Source organism: Polistes fuscatus, unplaced genomic scaffold, assembly GCF_010416935.1.
Source record: "Polistes fuscatus isolate 324 unplaced genomic scaffold, CU_Pfus_HIC Scaffold1, whole genome shotgun sequence".
NCBI lineage: Eukaryota > Metazoa > Arthropoda > Insecta > Hymenoptera > Vespidae > Polistes > Polistes fuscatus.
The window spans coordinates 6475334-6489025 of record NW_025112997.1 but is presented as its reverse complement, the minus strand read 5'-3'; the positions used below and the strand labels follow the sequence as shown (position 1 = coordinate 6489025).

Sequence of the window (13692 nt, the reverse complement as noted above, 5' to 3'; positions counted from 1 at the left end):
TATAATGTGATATATACTAATAATAAGATCACAATAATCATGATGTCCATAATAAAAATATAAATGCACCAATAAGAGCTTTTGACAATGATGTTTTTTAAAAATTATTGTTTGACTGCATAATCATAATCTAAAGACTTAAATTACCTTCTGAATTAATTCGCACCTTGAACTTACAAATACTTTAATCTTAAGGCGACTTTTCAAGCCATTTTTTAATTTACGCACGTTATTATCAGTATCTCTTTTCTGCGTGTATTGCATTTCATGTTAATTAATCATTATCGTTTCAATTACAAATCTATTAATTTAAATCTTAATGGAGATGCGATGGTATTGATTAACCGACTGTTTAATTCTATAGGTGGATGATGCCACTCGATACGGAAATTTTGCAGCAACTAAGTAAATTAATTAATTAGAAAATAAATTGTAAAATTTCACAATATATATTATATGCATATTGTAACAAAAAATAAACAAACCTTTAACACTAAAATTTCAATTTCAAACTCGGCAAATCGTCTACCAATACAAGTACGAACTCCAAAACCAAATGGCATGTAAGAAAAGGGATGAGCGTTTTTTGCGGATGGAAAATTTTGTTCTCCTCGTATCCATCTTTCCGGTATAAATTCATTCGGATTTTCAAATTCTTCAGGGTCTATTGATAACAGTGAATGTCCTAATATAATATCACACTAAAAAAAAAAAAGAAATATATATTATTTTAATATCTTCCTCTCTTTTTCTTTAAAATTAAATCATCAATTGTTTTACATTTTTCGGTATTTTGTATCCACCTATAATAATATCATCTTGCATTGTTCTAAGAGTACCAATTGCTATCGGTGATAATCTAAGAGATTCTTTGAGACACGCTTTTAAATATGAAATGTTTTTCATAGTTTGCACTGTAATTGGTAATTCTTTATCGGGTAATGCTAACTTTATTTCCTCCTGCAATTTTTCCTGAGCACGTGGATTCATTGCCAAATGGTACAGCAACATTCCGCATGTGTTACTCGTCTGGAAAAGAAATTACACTATTTTATATGATTATACGGATTACAGATAAAAAAAATGTATAATTATTTACCGTATCAACCCCAGCAGTTATCATATCAAGCGCCATTACACAAGCGATTTGTTCATCAATAAACAAAAGTTTATCTAACACGCTTCGTTCGCGCGTATTAGCTGCTGTTTCATTGTTTAATTTTTCTTTCGCCTGAGTGATATATTTAATTGATATTCTGTAAATTATAAAAAAAAAAGAACATAGATCGAATATAAGTAACCATTATTTGTGATAATAAATTTTATTACAAATATAAAAAAGAAAACGATAGAAAAAAAGAGAGAGAGAAAGAGAGAGAGAAATATTACCCATTAAGAGTATCTAGAACGTTGAAAAATTTTTTTAAAGTACGTGTGTTATATATCCTCCACAAAGATGGCATTAATTCTAAACGAAACATAAGATCGAACATTTCGTGTATGCTATTGATCATTTTCTGAGGTTCCGAATCTTCAGCTAGATTAGATTTTAAACAACCCAATCGATGATTTAATGCGATTGCGCATATCGCTATAATGAAAATATTTACGATATTATATAATAACTTTAATTAAAATTTTTTAAAGTAATATCTGATAATATTTATATAATAACAAACATATAAAACTTTACATTCCAAAGCCCATTTATTCATTTCGTTATTAAACGAAGGAGATAATTCCAAAGTAAAAGGATTTCTTAATTCTTTTCGTATCTTCTCGATAAATTCCGTTGCAATGTCTGTCATTTGTTCAATATGGGGATTAATAACGCGTGGTTGCATCATGTGTTGATTAACTTTCGTCCGAAAATTATACCAATCTATACCTTGACTACAAAAGATAACATTATTTTAAATAGATGATTTTTTTTTTCCTTTTAATTTTAATTATTATTTTTTTCGTATGATATAAATAAGATTATTTTTCGCACTGACCTCGTAGTTAAACCATATGTTCCTTTATAAATACAATCCCTATTTTTACGATAATAATGCAATGCTCCCAAGGCAATCCTTTGAGGCCATGGACCTTCCGTACGATAGATCTTTTCAATTATTTCCGATGAAAATACAAATATGGTTTTACGCTGATTTGGTAAACCATCCATCTTAACTATATCTCCGTATTCATCGCGAAGCATTTTTAATTGCACTATCAATGGTTTATTTCCAAATTCGCCTATATTCATTATTATTTTATTGAATAATTAACAATTAAAAAAAAATTGTTTCTTTGTTAAATAAGATATACATATATATTTAAATACGTCTTACCGATGAAAGGTAAGAATCTAAAAGAATTGCCTAATAACCATATTGGTTTTGGTCCAGGTATATCCTCATAAGGACGAATAGTTTCCACATCATTTTTTTCGATCGAATGTGGTACAGTTTTTATACAACGTTTTAATGGTCCATTAATAAATGCCACTTTGTTGTAATTTTTACAAAATTGTAATCCCTTATGCATTGTCCGTATTTGAATCTATATATACATATATATATATATTTATATATATATATTATTATATTATATTTATATATATATATATATATATATAAAGATAAAATTTTTTGCAATAGAATAGATAAGATAAGTGTATAAAAATATACAGTAGATATATACAAATATATACTATAGTATATATGAATACTTCAATTTATCACGCTGTATATATGTATGTATGTGTATATATGAGAGGAAATTATAGATGATTAGATTAAACTGAATTATGAGAGCAGGAAAAGATGGAGAACGAAAGGTTCAAGAAAAGTTATACACATCTCGCGCACGTATACAAATGTTATTCATATTAATGAATATTATGTAAATGAGTTGGTATAATACAGATATTATGCGAGATCGAATTATATATTGGACTATGTGATTCTATATTAGTATTGAAATATTTAACGATCATATTTGCATTAAAAAGAAATTTTAAATGTATAAAGCAAATTAAATTTTGATTCCGCACAACGCATGCGATAAAATGAAATATCATTTAAATCCTTACTTTTACTTCTGAAGTTTCGATACTGTGTTTATTCCTCGACAGATCAATGAGCTACTGCACTTGAAATAAAAGCGATAAATAAATTCCTCCAGATAGAGAGTATAAAAAACAAATGACTAATTGTAAAATATATTTATCAATCATCTTATTTAGTCATTACAGTATACTTATAAAGTATACTGTACTTTTTTTTCTCTTATAGACTTTTTTTCGTGTCATTATAAGTAGTAGTCCTTCATTTCAAGGCCGTTAATTAATCACTTGTGTATACTTATCTTTCAATTTAAGCTCTTACGATTGTACATAGAGATAGAGAACATAGAAAATTATTAAGAGAGTTGAAAATTAACACACATTTACACAAAAAGAATCGAAATTAATATATGGTTAAACCTGCAACAGTATTTTACTCAAATTGATTCTCTAACTATCGTGTTTAAATTTAAAAATTAGGCGCTTACAAAAGCCGCTCGCTGTCACTCCTAAACACTGTTCGCGTCATTGTCGTTGTCTCGAAATTTCGATAGTATCGAAGGTTTTCGTTATCGACTTCTAAAGAAATTTGAAAATTCGCGCCTCGATGTGATTTAATTCTGAATGAATTTTTATTGGCTCATACAATTGAACACGATTAGTATACATTTAACTATATTTTATCATTCATTAGATTGCTATAATAAATACTATTGAATTAATCTTACCCCTGATCAAATTTGTTATTAATAAAACATATATTATTGCTTAATTTAATTATTTTTATTTCAAGGAAAACATGATTGGTTCTGACTCTTACAGCGTTGAGTATGCACCATTAATTGCATTACCAATAGAGTGCAATTTAATGTTACATTCTTATTGGTTGTAAAAAAGGTATATACGAGTCAACGTATCAAAAATATGGCGGAAGTCTTTAGATGCATAACGTGTCGAAAAATGTAAAGCATACTTAACACAATCTTTCTTTCACGTTGAGTTGTATGTTAAACTATGCGTAGTAGTAAACTAAATAAGAAAAGTAATATTGTTTATTGTGCGTTAGTGCATATGACATGTGCAGTTTTTTTTCATTATAGGATAAACGGTACACATCATTAATTAATGAAGATTGGTAGTTGTATGGAAATATTATAAACTTAAGTACGTTTCTTTTTTATAAACTATCTTTAAGTATATTTAATACTATATAGACAGAGATTTATATACAGCTCAGTCATGTTTATATTATCCTTGAAATCATTATTTTATCAAATAAAATAATAAATCGATATTGTTTTCACGCATGCATAGATTTTATTTTCTATCACATTGTTGTTATCCTATATGAACAAGATTTATAATCGCATCATACTTTTAACTTTTAATAATATATACATATACATACAAATATATTTTTATAATACATCTCTGTTATTTATAAGTAAGTTATAGAAATAATGACAATAAAAGGAGATTAATATTTAATTAATTAATTTGATGATCTAGAAAAAATATTATTCAATATTTATGATGAATTATTAATGTCAAATTATCTATAGTTTTTCTCTTAATGAATTCTACAAGAATAAAATATTTCAACAATATTTATGTTTGTATTAGGACTTAAATGTATTACTGATTGTTATAACTGAAGAAGATTGCAAGAAATTAGAAAAAAAAATAACTGCAGAAAAATCAAATAAAAACGAGATTAAATACTTCAAAAATTGCTTCGTCATTAGACTTAATAACATTATATTGATTATTACATCAATCTTAGGTCAAAAGTGCAGAAATTAAAAGTATGGAAAATGAATTTAATATCTCTAGACATATTATGAAAGTAAGAGATTAATGAAGATTTAGAAACAAGTTGCTTAAATCTAAATACGTATATTTTAACTCAAAGAATACTATATTATGTTTTCAGGTTTTAACCGGAGCATGCACTTTTTTTTACAAAAAATATATAACATATTTCTGTTTGTAAATGCTAAAGAATGCCACCCAAACAGAGGAAAATAGCTATTATGGGCTATAGATCAGTAGGTACGAGAAAAAGAGATAACATTCTTTTTTAAAAAAGTCAATTAAATATATTGATGTATAACTTTAATTATATATTGATATAGAAATAATTTTGTTAATTTATTTAATATGTATTACATTGAATTTAATTTTGTAATAAAGTTTTATAATAATATCATCATTTGACCTTGCAGGCAAGTCGTCATTGAGCATACAATTTGTCGAAGGACAATTTGTGGATTCGTATGACCCTACGATAGAAAATAGTAAGAAATATTCGTATTACGATTAATCTTTGTTTAAATTTCTTTTATAAATTGACAGTGCACTCAAGTATGTATGCATATGTGTGTACATGCTTGTGTAATCTGAAATTTTATTTGTTATAGCATTTACTAAAAGTACACGAGTTAATAGCCAAGATTATGAAGTTAAATTAGTAGATACTGCAGGTCAAGATGAATATAGCATATTTCCAACTCAATATTCAATGGATATCCATGGTTATGTTTTGGTTTATAGTATAACCAGTGCTAAAAGTTTTGAAGTTGTACAAATTATTTATGATAAGCTACTTGACATTACAGGAAAAGTCCAGTATGTTAATGTTTTTATATGTTAAGTAATGATAACAATGTTTTCCTATAAGTAATAATAATAATAATGATTTTAGTGTTCCAATCGTACTGGTCGGCAATAAAACTGATTTATACGTAGACAGAATGATAACAACTGCACAAGGTAAACAGTTAGCAGATGCTTGGCATGCAGCATTTTTAGAAACTAGTGCTAAACAAAATGAGGTATGTCTGTTTAATGTCATATAATTATTTAAAACATCTCTTTTTGGTATAAATTACGTATATTGTTTTTTTTACCCTTTCTAATTTATTTCTCATATTTTTCAGTCCGTTGCCGATATTTTTCACACATTATTGATCGAAATTGAAAAGGCTGATGGAAATGTACAAGAAAAATCAAGTTGCGTTATTTCTTGAGTCAGGTAGCTAGTTAGAATTATCGCTGTAGATTATAACATTAACGTATTAAACTTATTAAAATGCATTTTCATAGACTTGTTAATTATAAATTAAACGATCAAGTATATGATGATGCATTTAACATGATCATCATTTCTTATGTGTTGTACGAGTAGAACACACTAAGAAATTATCTATTTTTAAAATAACATGTTAAAACATACATCAAAATATGTACAAAGATATTAATTTGATGGGTCGTAGTTTATCATTTAATACTAATTCATGATGAACTGATCTTCAGTTTCGAATGATAAGTAATTTAATAATCACGCAAATTTTCACAATATGTTCAAATATATTTTATTTTTATGTATTAGTATAATCTCTTACTATAATTGCAATGCACATGTATTAAAAAAAAAGAAAAGAAAAGAAAAGAAAAATTACGAATAAATGAAAATATTTACTTAATAGACATCCGTAAAGGTACCAAATGTTCTGGTAGAATTATCGATAAATGTTCTTTTTAAATTAAAGAAATAAAGTAATACTATTCGTTTTGCATAGTTATAATCTGTCAGTAAATTATCAAATAATTTACATTTGGCCATAAAAAAATTTATTAACATTTTACCACAAAAGTAGTCAAATAATTTTGTCAGTCAATTTTAATAATTATTGACTTTTAATTTAACAAATTAATTGTAATTATGGATGTACATGGAACAATGTATGTCCATAATTTGTAATTATGTACATTTATTGGCCGAAAGTGTTCCTACAATATAAGATTCTTGTTTGAATGGAGTATTGTATACATGATTGCAATTTTCTTGTTTAAAAATTCATGCAAGATGATGTATAAATCGCTATTATTATTTTTACATGTTCTTGATTTTCATATTTGAGTGCTATATCGAAACCAGTGCTTTACAAAGTTTAATTGTAAATTATATTGTCATATATATATATTTATATATTTGTGATTTGTGTAGAATCCTTCTTGGTAATATAGATAAATAATTATATTTCATATTATTTCAATATATAATTAATTGCATAGTAATATTAACGGTTTTAATATATGTGTAATATACATGCTAATTTCACAGTATAATTAAGAATAAACATTCTTAAATAGTTTTATAGCATGATTGTATTACTAATACCTTCTCTTGTGTTCTAAAATCATATGCATTATATTAAATTTATCAAAGTTACATTATTATTTTATTTTTCTTACCTTTTTCATATACTTATATTTGATAATATATTAAAAACTTACTAATTTCAATCTTTCATATCCGATGTATATCCATGTTGTTCCATATGTGATAGTATTTATTAATGAGAAGAAAAATGAAAAAAAATGTTTAATTAATTCTAAATCGATTCAATAACAAGTTTTATCTCTTAATTATAATAACGTCACGATATATTTTACCTATCTCAGTTTTATGTATTCTTTTGTTATTTTTTTAAATTCAGTCATACATACAAAAAAGTTAAAAAAAATAAATATAAAAATTGCATATACATGTTAACACATGTATACACACACATCGAACATTTTACCCTTGAAATATGGACCAACGTAGATTTGAGTAGAGCTGTATATGTAATTTGAAATAATAGTATTAATGAACATTACAAATGTTAATAAAATATATAATAAATAAATAAATTCCAAAATATATTGCAGGTTGTTGAAGATATCTTTTACGCATTCCAGCAATATCTTCATCTGAAGATAAAACAAAAAAAGAAAGAAAGAACAGAAGACTATGCGTCATTATATGTGTTGTACAGAGAACGTGTGTAGTCGCGGGTGGTAAGGGTGACGTTGAGAAAGAATTTTCAAAATAATCTTCAACGCGTCATTTAAATGAAATTTCTCGCAAAAGTGAAAAATGAATGCACGGCAAAAGTTTAAAATAATACCAATGAGTAAATAAAATCATATGAAGTACTCTTTTGTCGTGAGGATTTAAATGTTAATGCGTAATATGAGTATTAATGTGTATTATTTTACAATCAACAAATCAGGTCTTTGTTAAAAGAGAAACCAATTCTCTATCGCAAAAGTGCAAGTCATCGCTATTTTTATAACATTAGGATCGATATATTTTTGTGTGTAACGGTTCTTAAAATAGTTTTACTGTGTAGAACTAATCCATGTATTTCTCTTGTGCGTTGATTCTTCTCATAAACAGAAACAAACGTAGGAGCTTTGAGGTTACGGTTCTACGTTGTTAAGAAAAGAAAAAGGAAAAGAAAAGGATAACTCCAGTGATATTTTAATTACATTATTAGAAGGGAAAAAACAAATTAGGTTTAATGAGTTATAAAAAATTGACGAACATGGGTTCTACTGAGATTGTACAAGAAGATACTGAAATTTCTTTATCTTTGATTACAAGACTTTATTACGCTGCACGAGATGGAATGGCTATTGTATTATATGGTCTTCTTAGTGATAAACCACCAGGAAAAATTGATTATCTTATTAATCAGGTATATGTTTACAATATTTTATCCAAATAATGATTATTAATGTCCATAAAATGCATATACGTATATATTATAAAAATTCTAATATTTCATTATATATCTTTACTTATGGAACAATGAAATTATTAATAAATATATGTTCTATATATTCTAAATCATCTATATGTAATATTAACTTTGATGATTATTTTAAAAAAACAATTATAGAAAGTTTTGGAAGACGGACAAAAGTGTACACTTTTAATAATCGCAGCACGATATGGTCATGTCAGGGTTGTCAAGACATTGATTGATAAATTTAAGCCTGATCTCGAACAAGAAGGAATTGTCAAATTTGATGGATATGTTATCGATGGAGCAACTGCCCTTTGGTGTGCCGCAGGTATCATATTGTATTATTTAATATTTCATTAATTTTTATTTATATTATTGTAAATTTCAGTGATCGTAGAAAGTTTGTAAATATATATATATATATACTTTTTTTTTACTAATTAATCAACATATAATAATTACATTTAATGATTAATTTCTATTATCAAACTAAATGTTATAATACAAGAGTATAAAAAAAAAGTTTTATCGTTTTATTAACTGATAAATAACTTTTCTTAAATTTATTTGAGTTTAAATTTAACAAGTACGTAGAAGCCCTGATTTTTCCATTTCTTACTGAAACATTGTACAGTATACTATATATTTTATAGCTATAAATACAATAATATAAATGAATGCCACATATACATGATTTTGCACAATATAGCGATGATATTTTTCATAGATATATTTTTAAGTATTATTCCTTTAATATCATGGTGCACACATGCATACATATGTGTAATATAAAGTTTCTTCTGTTTTTATATATTATTAAACGATGAAAGTATATTGGTGAAACAAATCGTGGCATTTTTTTATTAAATGTTTTATTTATTATCCTTTTTTTTCTATGTTCACCCAGTGTAGCATACTGTACAGTTTCAGGATAAAAATGGGGAAAGCATGGCAAACGATACTTCCTGAAAGCACTTAAATGGCTTTTTGCAAGTAATTAGTTGAAGCCGCTGGCTGAAAGGCTCTATTGATGAAGTCATAGGGTGTTATTGTGTTCAAGAAGGTATGATAATAATTTAATCTTGATTAATATACTTCAACATAACTAAAACTTCTTTCTTTGCTTTATTTAATTTCTTTATTAATAACAAAACGTTTAACACAAATATTAACGTATTCTAATACACTGAAGAAAATTAATTATTATATATTTCATTTTTCAGGGGCAGGCCATTTGAAAACTGTTAAAACTCTTGTTAAAGCTGGAGCAGATGTGAATCATCCGACTAAGACTAATTCAACTCCTCTTCGAGCTGCATGTTTTGAAGGACGATTGGATATTGTTAAATATTTAATAGACCATGGTGCAAACATACATATATCTAATAAATTCAATAATACCTGTTTGATGATTGCAGCAAACAATGGACATTTGGATGTTGTTAGTATATTTTAATAAAATATTTAAATTAAATAATTAATAAAAACCAACGTGTGTTACATATTATGCATATGTATGTTACAGGTGAGTTTTCTTTTAAAAAATAATGCAGACCCTAACGAAAAAGCACTTTGTGGTAGAACAGCATTACATTTTGCAGCCGAGTGTGGTCATACACAAATAGTTTCTGAATTATTAAGTTATGGTACAAAAATAACAAAAAACGTCAGTGGTATGACTCCTCTGATAGCTGCTGCTGAACGAACGTGTACATCCGTAGTAGAGTTCTTAGCAGCTCGTACAGAAGTAACAAAAAGAGAAGTAATTGATGCTTATGAATTACTTGGGGCATCTTACGCAAATGACAAAGATTTGTACAACTTGACATTAGCATATACATATTTACATAAAGCAATGGAGTTAAGGTATATGAAATATTTTTTTAACTCTTTTTAATCCGACCTTTCCAAATTTCTCTCATTTATTTCCGATTTAATTTATTATTTTTTATATATAACTATAGATATAGCGATCCTAATGATATTGTACATAAAGAATTAGGTGAAACGGTGAAAGCATATGAACATTGGAGAGAATGTGATACATTAGAAAAATTAGAAAATATTAAGAATAATCCCAATTCGCTTCATATGGAATCTCTTGCTATTCGAGAAAGAATACTAGGTAAATAAAAGAAATATATATATTTCATTTTCTGAGAAAATAATGATGTTAAATAAATATTTATATTTTAGGACCTGACAATCCAGAATTACCACATCCTATAATATTTAGGGGTGCTGTTTTTGCAGATAATGCAAGGTTTGACAGATGTATTGATTTATGGCTTCATGCCTTAAAATTAAGGCAGTTACATAATATATCTGCTGTGAAAGATCTTCTTCGATTTGCACAAGTTGGTGAATTTAAATAGACAGATGGAAATCTATTAGAAAATAATATTTAGAATATATGAAATGTAAATTTCTCAATAATTTATAGGTTTTTTCTCAAATGATTCATGTTGGAGTAGATCCTGATTTTTCTCAAGTTATAAATGTATTAGAAGCATGTGTTACAGAATTGGGACGTAATAAAAATAAAATGCACAATCCGGATCCTATAGATGGCATTGACCAATATATGGTAGGTATAACAAAAGTAATTAATTAATTTATTTTTGTTAATTATTTCAATTTAAAGCACTTATGTAAATCTGAAGTTATTTATTTAGGAAGAGATGGAATCAAACATTACGACAACTTTATATATTTTAACAATTTTAAGTAAGTTAATAACATTAAATGAAAAATATTATAATGAAGCTGACGTTTCTAAAGCTCGTTATTTGGTACACAAATTATGTACATTAAAAGTTAAAATGAGGGATGGCCAAACATTTCTACATCTTGCTGTTAATTCTGAAACACCGGTTGATGATTTTCATACTGATGATGTGTGCAAGTAAGTTTTCTTTTATACAGTAATCTATTTAATTATAGAGAAAGATAATTAATTAATTATTAAATAATTCGAACATTGTATTTTATAGATTTCCATGTGCAGATACAGCTAAGTTATTAATACAATGTGGTGCAAATGTTAATGCAATGGATGACGAAAGAAATACTCCTCTTCATGTTATTGTTTGCTATAGGAGAGTGACTAAGTATGATTATATATATAAAATATCCTCTTTTTTAATCATACAATTGTCTTAAAAACTGATCCATTAATTTATATTGTTATTAGTGATTTTATGACACTTTATTCGATAATTATGGAATTAATTGAGGCTGGTGCACATATAGATGCTGTAAATAGTAATGGAAAGACTCCATATGAATCTGTAGCAACGGGTATGTTATTCTCAAAGTACTATTGTGCATGAATAATATAATAATTTTAATAACTAATGATTATGTATAAATTTGATATATAAATAGACTAAATATCACTTTATATAATATAAACTATAGGAACTCTCATACTGCTTTCATGCTTACTCCTAAACTTACGATTAGCGTTCTTACTTTCTTTCATTTTTTAAACTATATTTTTTAACAACTCTATTACTACTGGAGTTCCTCTTTGATCTAGTAGATATTCTAATGTAAATTTTGATTTTACTTTATCACAGATATTTATTAAATATTCTAAGGTCTCCGACTCTAAAGTTATATATTCTATTAGTTACATTTAGCCGGTATTTATTTCCAATATTAAAATTTCCGCATCTTACCCTTGCTAATAGTTTCTGGCTATCTTTAACATCATCTTTTATTATATTGCTCTGTAAGATTTTCAAAAAACAACGTTCTTTTCTTTATCGTTTATGCTATTCTTAGAAATTCGAAAAAACTAAGAGGATACCTGAGAGATAAAGACTCTCTCTGTTATTAAGTGCGCACAAGGGTAGTCTGTCCTATTGTTAAGTATTGATGCATTTGGAAATCATAAAACCCTTGTCCGTGTTTATTTTAGGCATAGCCTACGATAGGCCATCCTATGATGTATCTTATGTATATAGAAAGTATCATAGCAAAGGACTGCCGAGGGACAGGCTAGCCAGTGAAATCTAAGAACAGTGTATTACTGAAAGCATTGAGAGTAAACATCGAATACTCAAAGCAGCAGTGAGAATCACCGCCACTATCATATTATTTTTATATCATTTTATATTGATTAGTTATTACTCTACTCTTACACTCTTCTTATTTATCTACTTTTATATTCCTATTATTTGTTATTCGTTCTATATTTTGTTCTCCTTCTTTAATATGTTATATATATATGTATTATACTAGAAAACGTTTATAATTTTTCTTTAGGTGTGGCCGAAATATTACTGCGTACTCATACAAAATTATCTTTAAAATGTATGGCAGCAAAAGCAGTGAAAACATATAACTTATCTTATTGTGGCAATGTACCACGTATCTTGGAAAGTTTTATAGAATTACATGGACCTGGTCTTAATCAAGGCTGATTTATTATTTGATCTCTCTGATTTATCGTGTGAACAAATTGTATAAAATAATGCAAGATTACTACAACTAAATATTTGACAACTAAATATTTGAAGTCGGTGTTATTAATGAATCCACATTTACATATATCATGGAAACCTCCTGTATATCCGTTCACATATTTAGACTTTCTCTCTTCTACTCTTCTATTTGACAAGTTACATTTAACGTTACAGTAAAGTTAAATAAAGTGATAAATAATAGTTAAATTAGCAGTAATTTATGCACACGCTCACTAAAATAACTAATTAGAGAGAAATATTTATAGATAAGCATTTTTTCTTTATATAAAATTAGATTATACTGTGAAATTGTCATAGTTTGTGTATAATTTCATAAAATGATGGTAAAGTCCAATGAATGTAAAAAAGATTAGTAATAATGTTAATAATAATAATAGCATTTTTGCAATAATGTTAAATTAATATTTATTAAATTATACAAATTAAATTTTGTTACTTGATAATAAATAATCAAATAAACCATAAGCATATTTATAAATAATGAACCATTATTTTTCTTCCTATATATATATATATATATTTGTGTGTATATATATGTATGTGTGTACTGATACATGAATATTGAAGT

The 13692-nt window shown here is 26.5% G+C and overlaps 3 protein-coding genes across 7 annotated transcripts; 2 read left to right on the top strand and 1 right to left on the bottom strand.

The window, feature by feature from the left end:
• Nucleotides 1–40: 40 nt before the first annotated feature.
• On the bottom strand, nucleotides 41–3613 carry LOC122513718 (probable cytochrome P450 12b2, mitochondrial). 3 transcript variants are annotated; one of them, XM_043630185.1, is made up of 10 exons: nucleotides 3541–3613; nucleotides 3080–3133; nucleotides 2337–2547; nucleotides 1998–2241; nucleotides 1694–1893; nucleotides 1390–1591; nucleotides 1100–1256; nucleotides 781–1029; nucleotides 486–701; nucleotides 41–401 (listed from the first exon to the last, which is right to left on the bottom strand). In XM_043630185.1, the coding sequence occupies exons 3-10, from the start codon at nucleotides 2530–2532 to the stop codon at nucleotides 294–296; spliced, it is 1572 nt and encodes a 523-aa protein (XP_043486120.1). In that variant the 5' UTR covers nucleotides 2533–2547; nucleotides 3080–3133; nucleotides 3541–3613; the 3' UTR covers nucleotides 41–293. The 3 variants fall into 3 exon arrangements, with proteins under 3 accessions (XP_043486120.1, XP_043486130.1, XP_043486113.1); XM_043630195.1 differs by having other exon boundaries at nucleotides 3080–3138; nucleotides 3541–3609; XM_043630178.1 differs by having other exon boundaries at nucleotides 3265–3602.
• Nucleotides 3614–3975: 362 nt separating this feature from the next.
• Nucleotides 3976–7286, top strand: LOC122515156 (GTP-binding protein Rheb homolog). Of its 2 annotated transcripts, XM_043632392.1 has the most exons (7): nucleotides 3976–4216; nucleotides 4676–4898; nucleotides 4986–5104; nucleotides 5278–5349; nucleotides 5473–5680; nucleotides 5757–5886; nucleotides 5992–7286. In XM_043632392.1, the coding sequence occupies exons 3-7, from the start codon at nucleotides 5056–5058 to the stop codon at nucleotides 6079–6081; spliced, it is 549 nt and encodes a 182-aa protein (XP_043488327.1). In that variant the 5' UTR covers nucleotides 3976–4216; nucleotides 4676–4898; nucleotides 4986–5055; the 3' UTR covers nucleotides 6082–7286. The 2 variants fall into 2 exon arrangements, with proteins under 2 accessions (XP_043488327.1, XP_043488320.1); XM_043632385.1 differs by lacking the exon at nucleotides 4676–4898.
• An 80-nt stretch (nucleotides 7287–7366) lies between these two features.
• On the top strand, nucleotides 7367–13148 carry LOC122515147 (protein fem-1 homolog B-like). 2 transcript variants are annotated; one of them, XM_043632368.1, is made up of 12 exons: nucleotides 7367–7684; nucleotides 7769–8580; nucleotides 8785–8959; nucleotides 9855–10072; nucleotides 10157–10497; nucleotides 10596–10756; nucleotides 10828–10988; nucleotides 11075–11218; nucleotides 11307–11536; nucleotides 11625–11741; nucleotides 11825–11931; nucleotides 12904–13148. In XM_043632368.1, the coding sequence occupies exons 2-12, from the start codon at nucleotides 8404–8406 to the stop codon at nucleotides 13059–13061; spliced, it is 1989 nt and encodes a 662-aa protein (XP_043488303.1). In that variant the 5' UTR covers nucleotides 7367–7684; nucleotides 7769–8403; the 3' UTR covers nucleotides 13062–13148. The 2 variants fall into 2 exon arrangements, 1 of the variants encoding a protein (XP_043488303.1); XR_006303218.1 differs by lacking the exon at nucleotides 7367–7684 and adding an exon at nucleotides 12557–12708 and having other exon boundaries at nucleotides 8394–8580; nucleotides 12904–13005.
• Nucleotides 13149–13692: the final 544 nt, after the last annotated feature.

Excerpts from the sequence above, each read along its gene's own strand:
- LOC122513718 (XM_043630185.1), bottom strand. The coding sequence starts at position 2,532 with ATGCATAAGGGATTACAATTTTGTAAAAATTACAACAAAGTGGCATTT. Across the intron at positions 1,592-1,693 it reads GAATAAATGGGCTTTGGAAT|CGATATGCGCAATCGCATTA; the intron begins GTAAAGTTTTAT and ends TTTTCATTATAG. Across the intron at positions 1,030-1,099 it reads TAACTGCTGGGGTTGATACG|ACGAGTAACACATGCGGAAT; the intron begins GTAAATAATTAT and ends TTTCTTTTCCAG.
- LOC122515156 (XM_043632385.1), top strand. The coding sequence starts at position 5,056 with ATGCCACCCAAACAGAGGAAAATAGCTATTATGGGCTATAGATCAGTA. Across the intron at positions 5,105-5,277 it reads TATGGGCTATAGATCAGTAG|GCAAGTCGTCATTGAGCATA; the intron begins GTACGAGAAAAA and ends TTGACCTTGCAG. Across the intron at positions 5,350-5,472 it reads TGACCCTACGATAGAAAATA|CATTTACTAAAAGTACACGA; the intron begins GTAAGAAATATT and ends TATTTGTTATAG.
- LOC122515147 (XM_043632368.1), top strand. The coding sequence starts at position 8,404 with ATGAGTTATAAAAAATTGACGAACATGGGTTCTACTGAGATTGTACAA. Across the intron at positions 10,757-10,827 it reads TATTCGAGAAAGAATACTAG|GACCTGACAATCCAGAATTA; the intron begins GTAAATAAAAGA and ends TTTATATTTTAG. Across the intron at positions 11,742-11,824 it reads TGCTATAGGAGAGTGACTAA|TGATTTTATGACACTTTATT; the intron begins GTATGATTATAT and ends TATTGTTATTAG.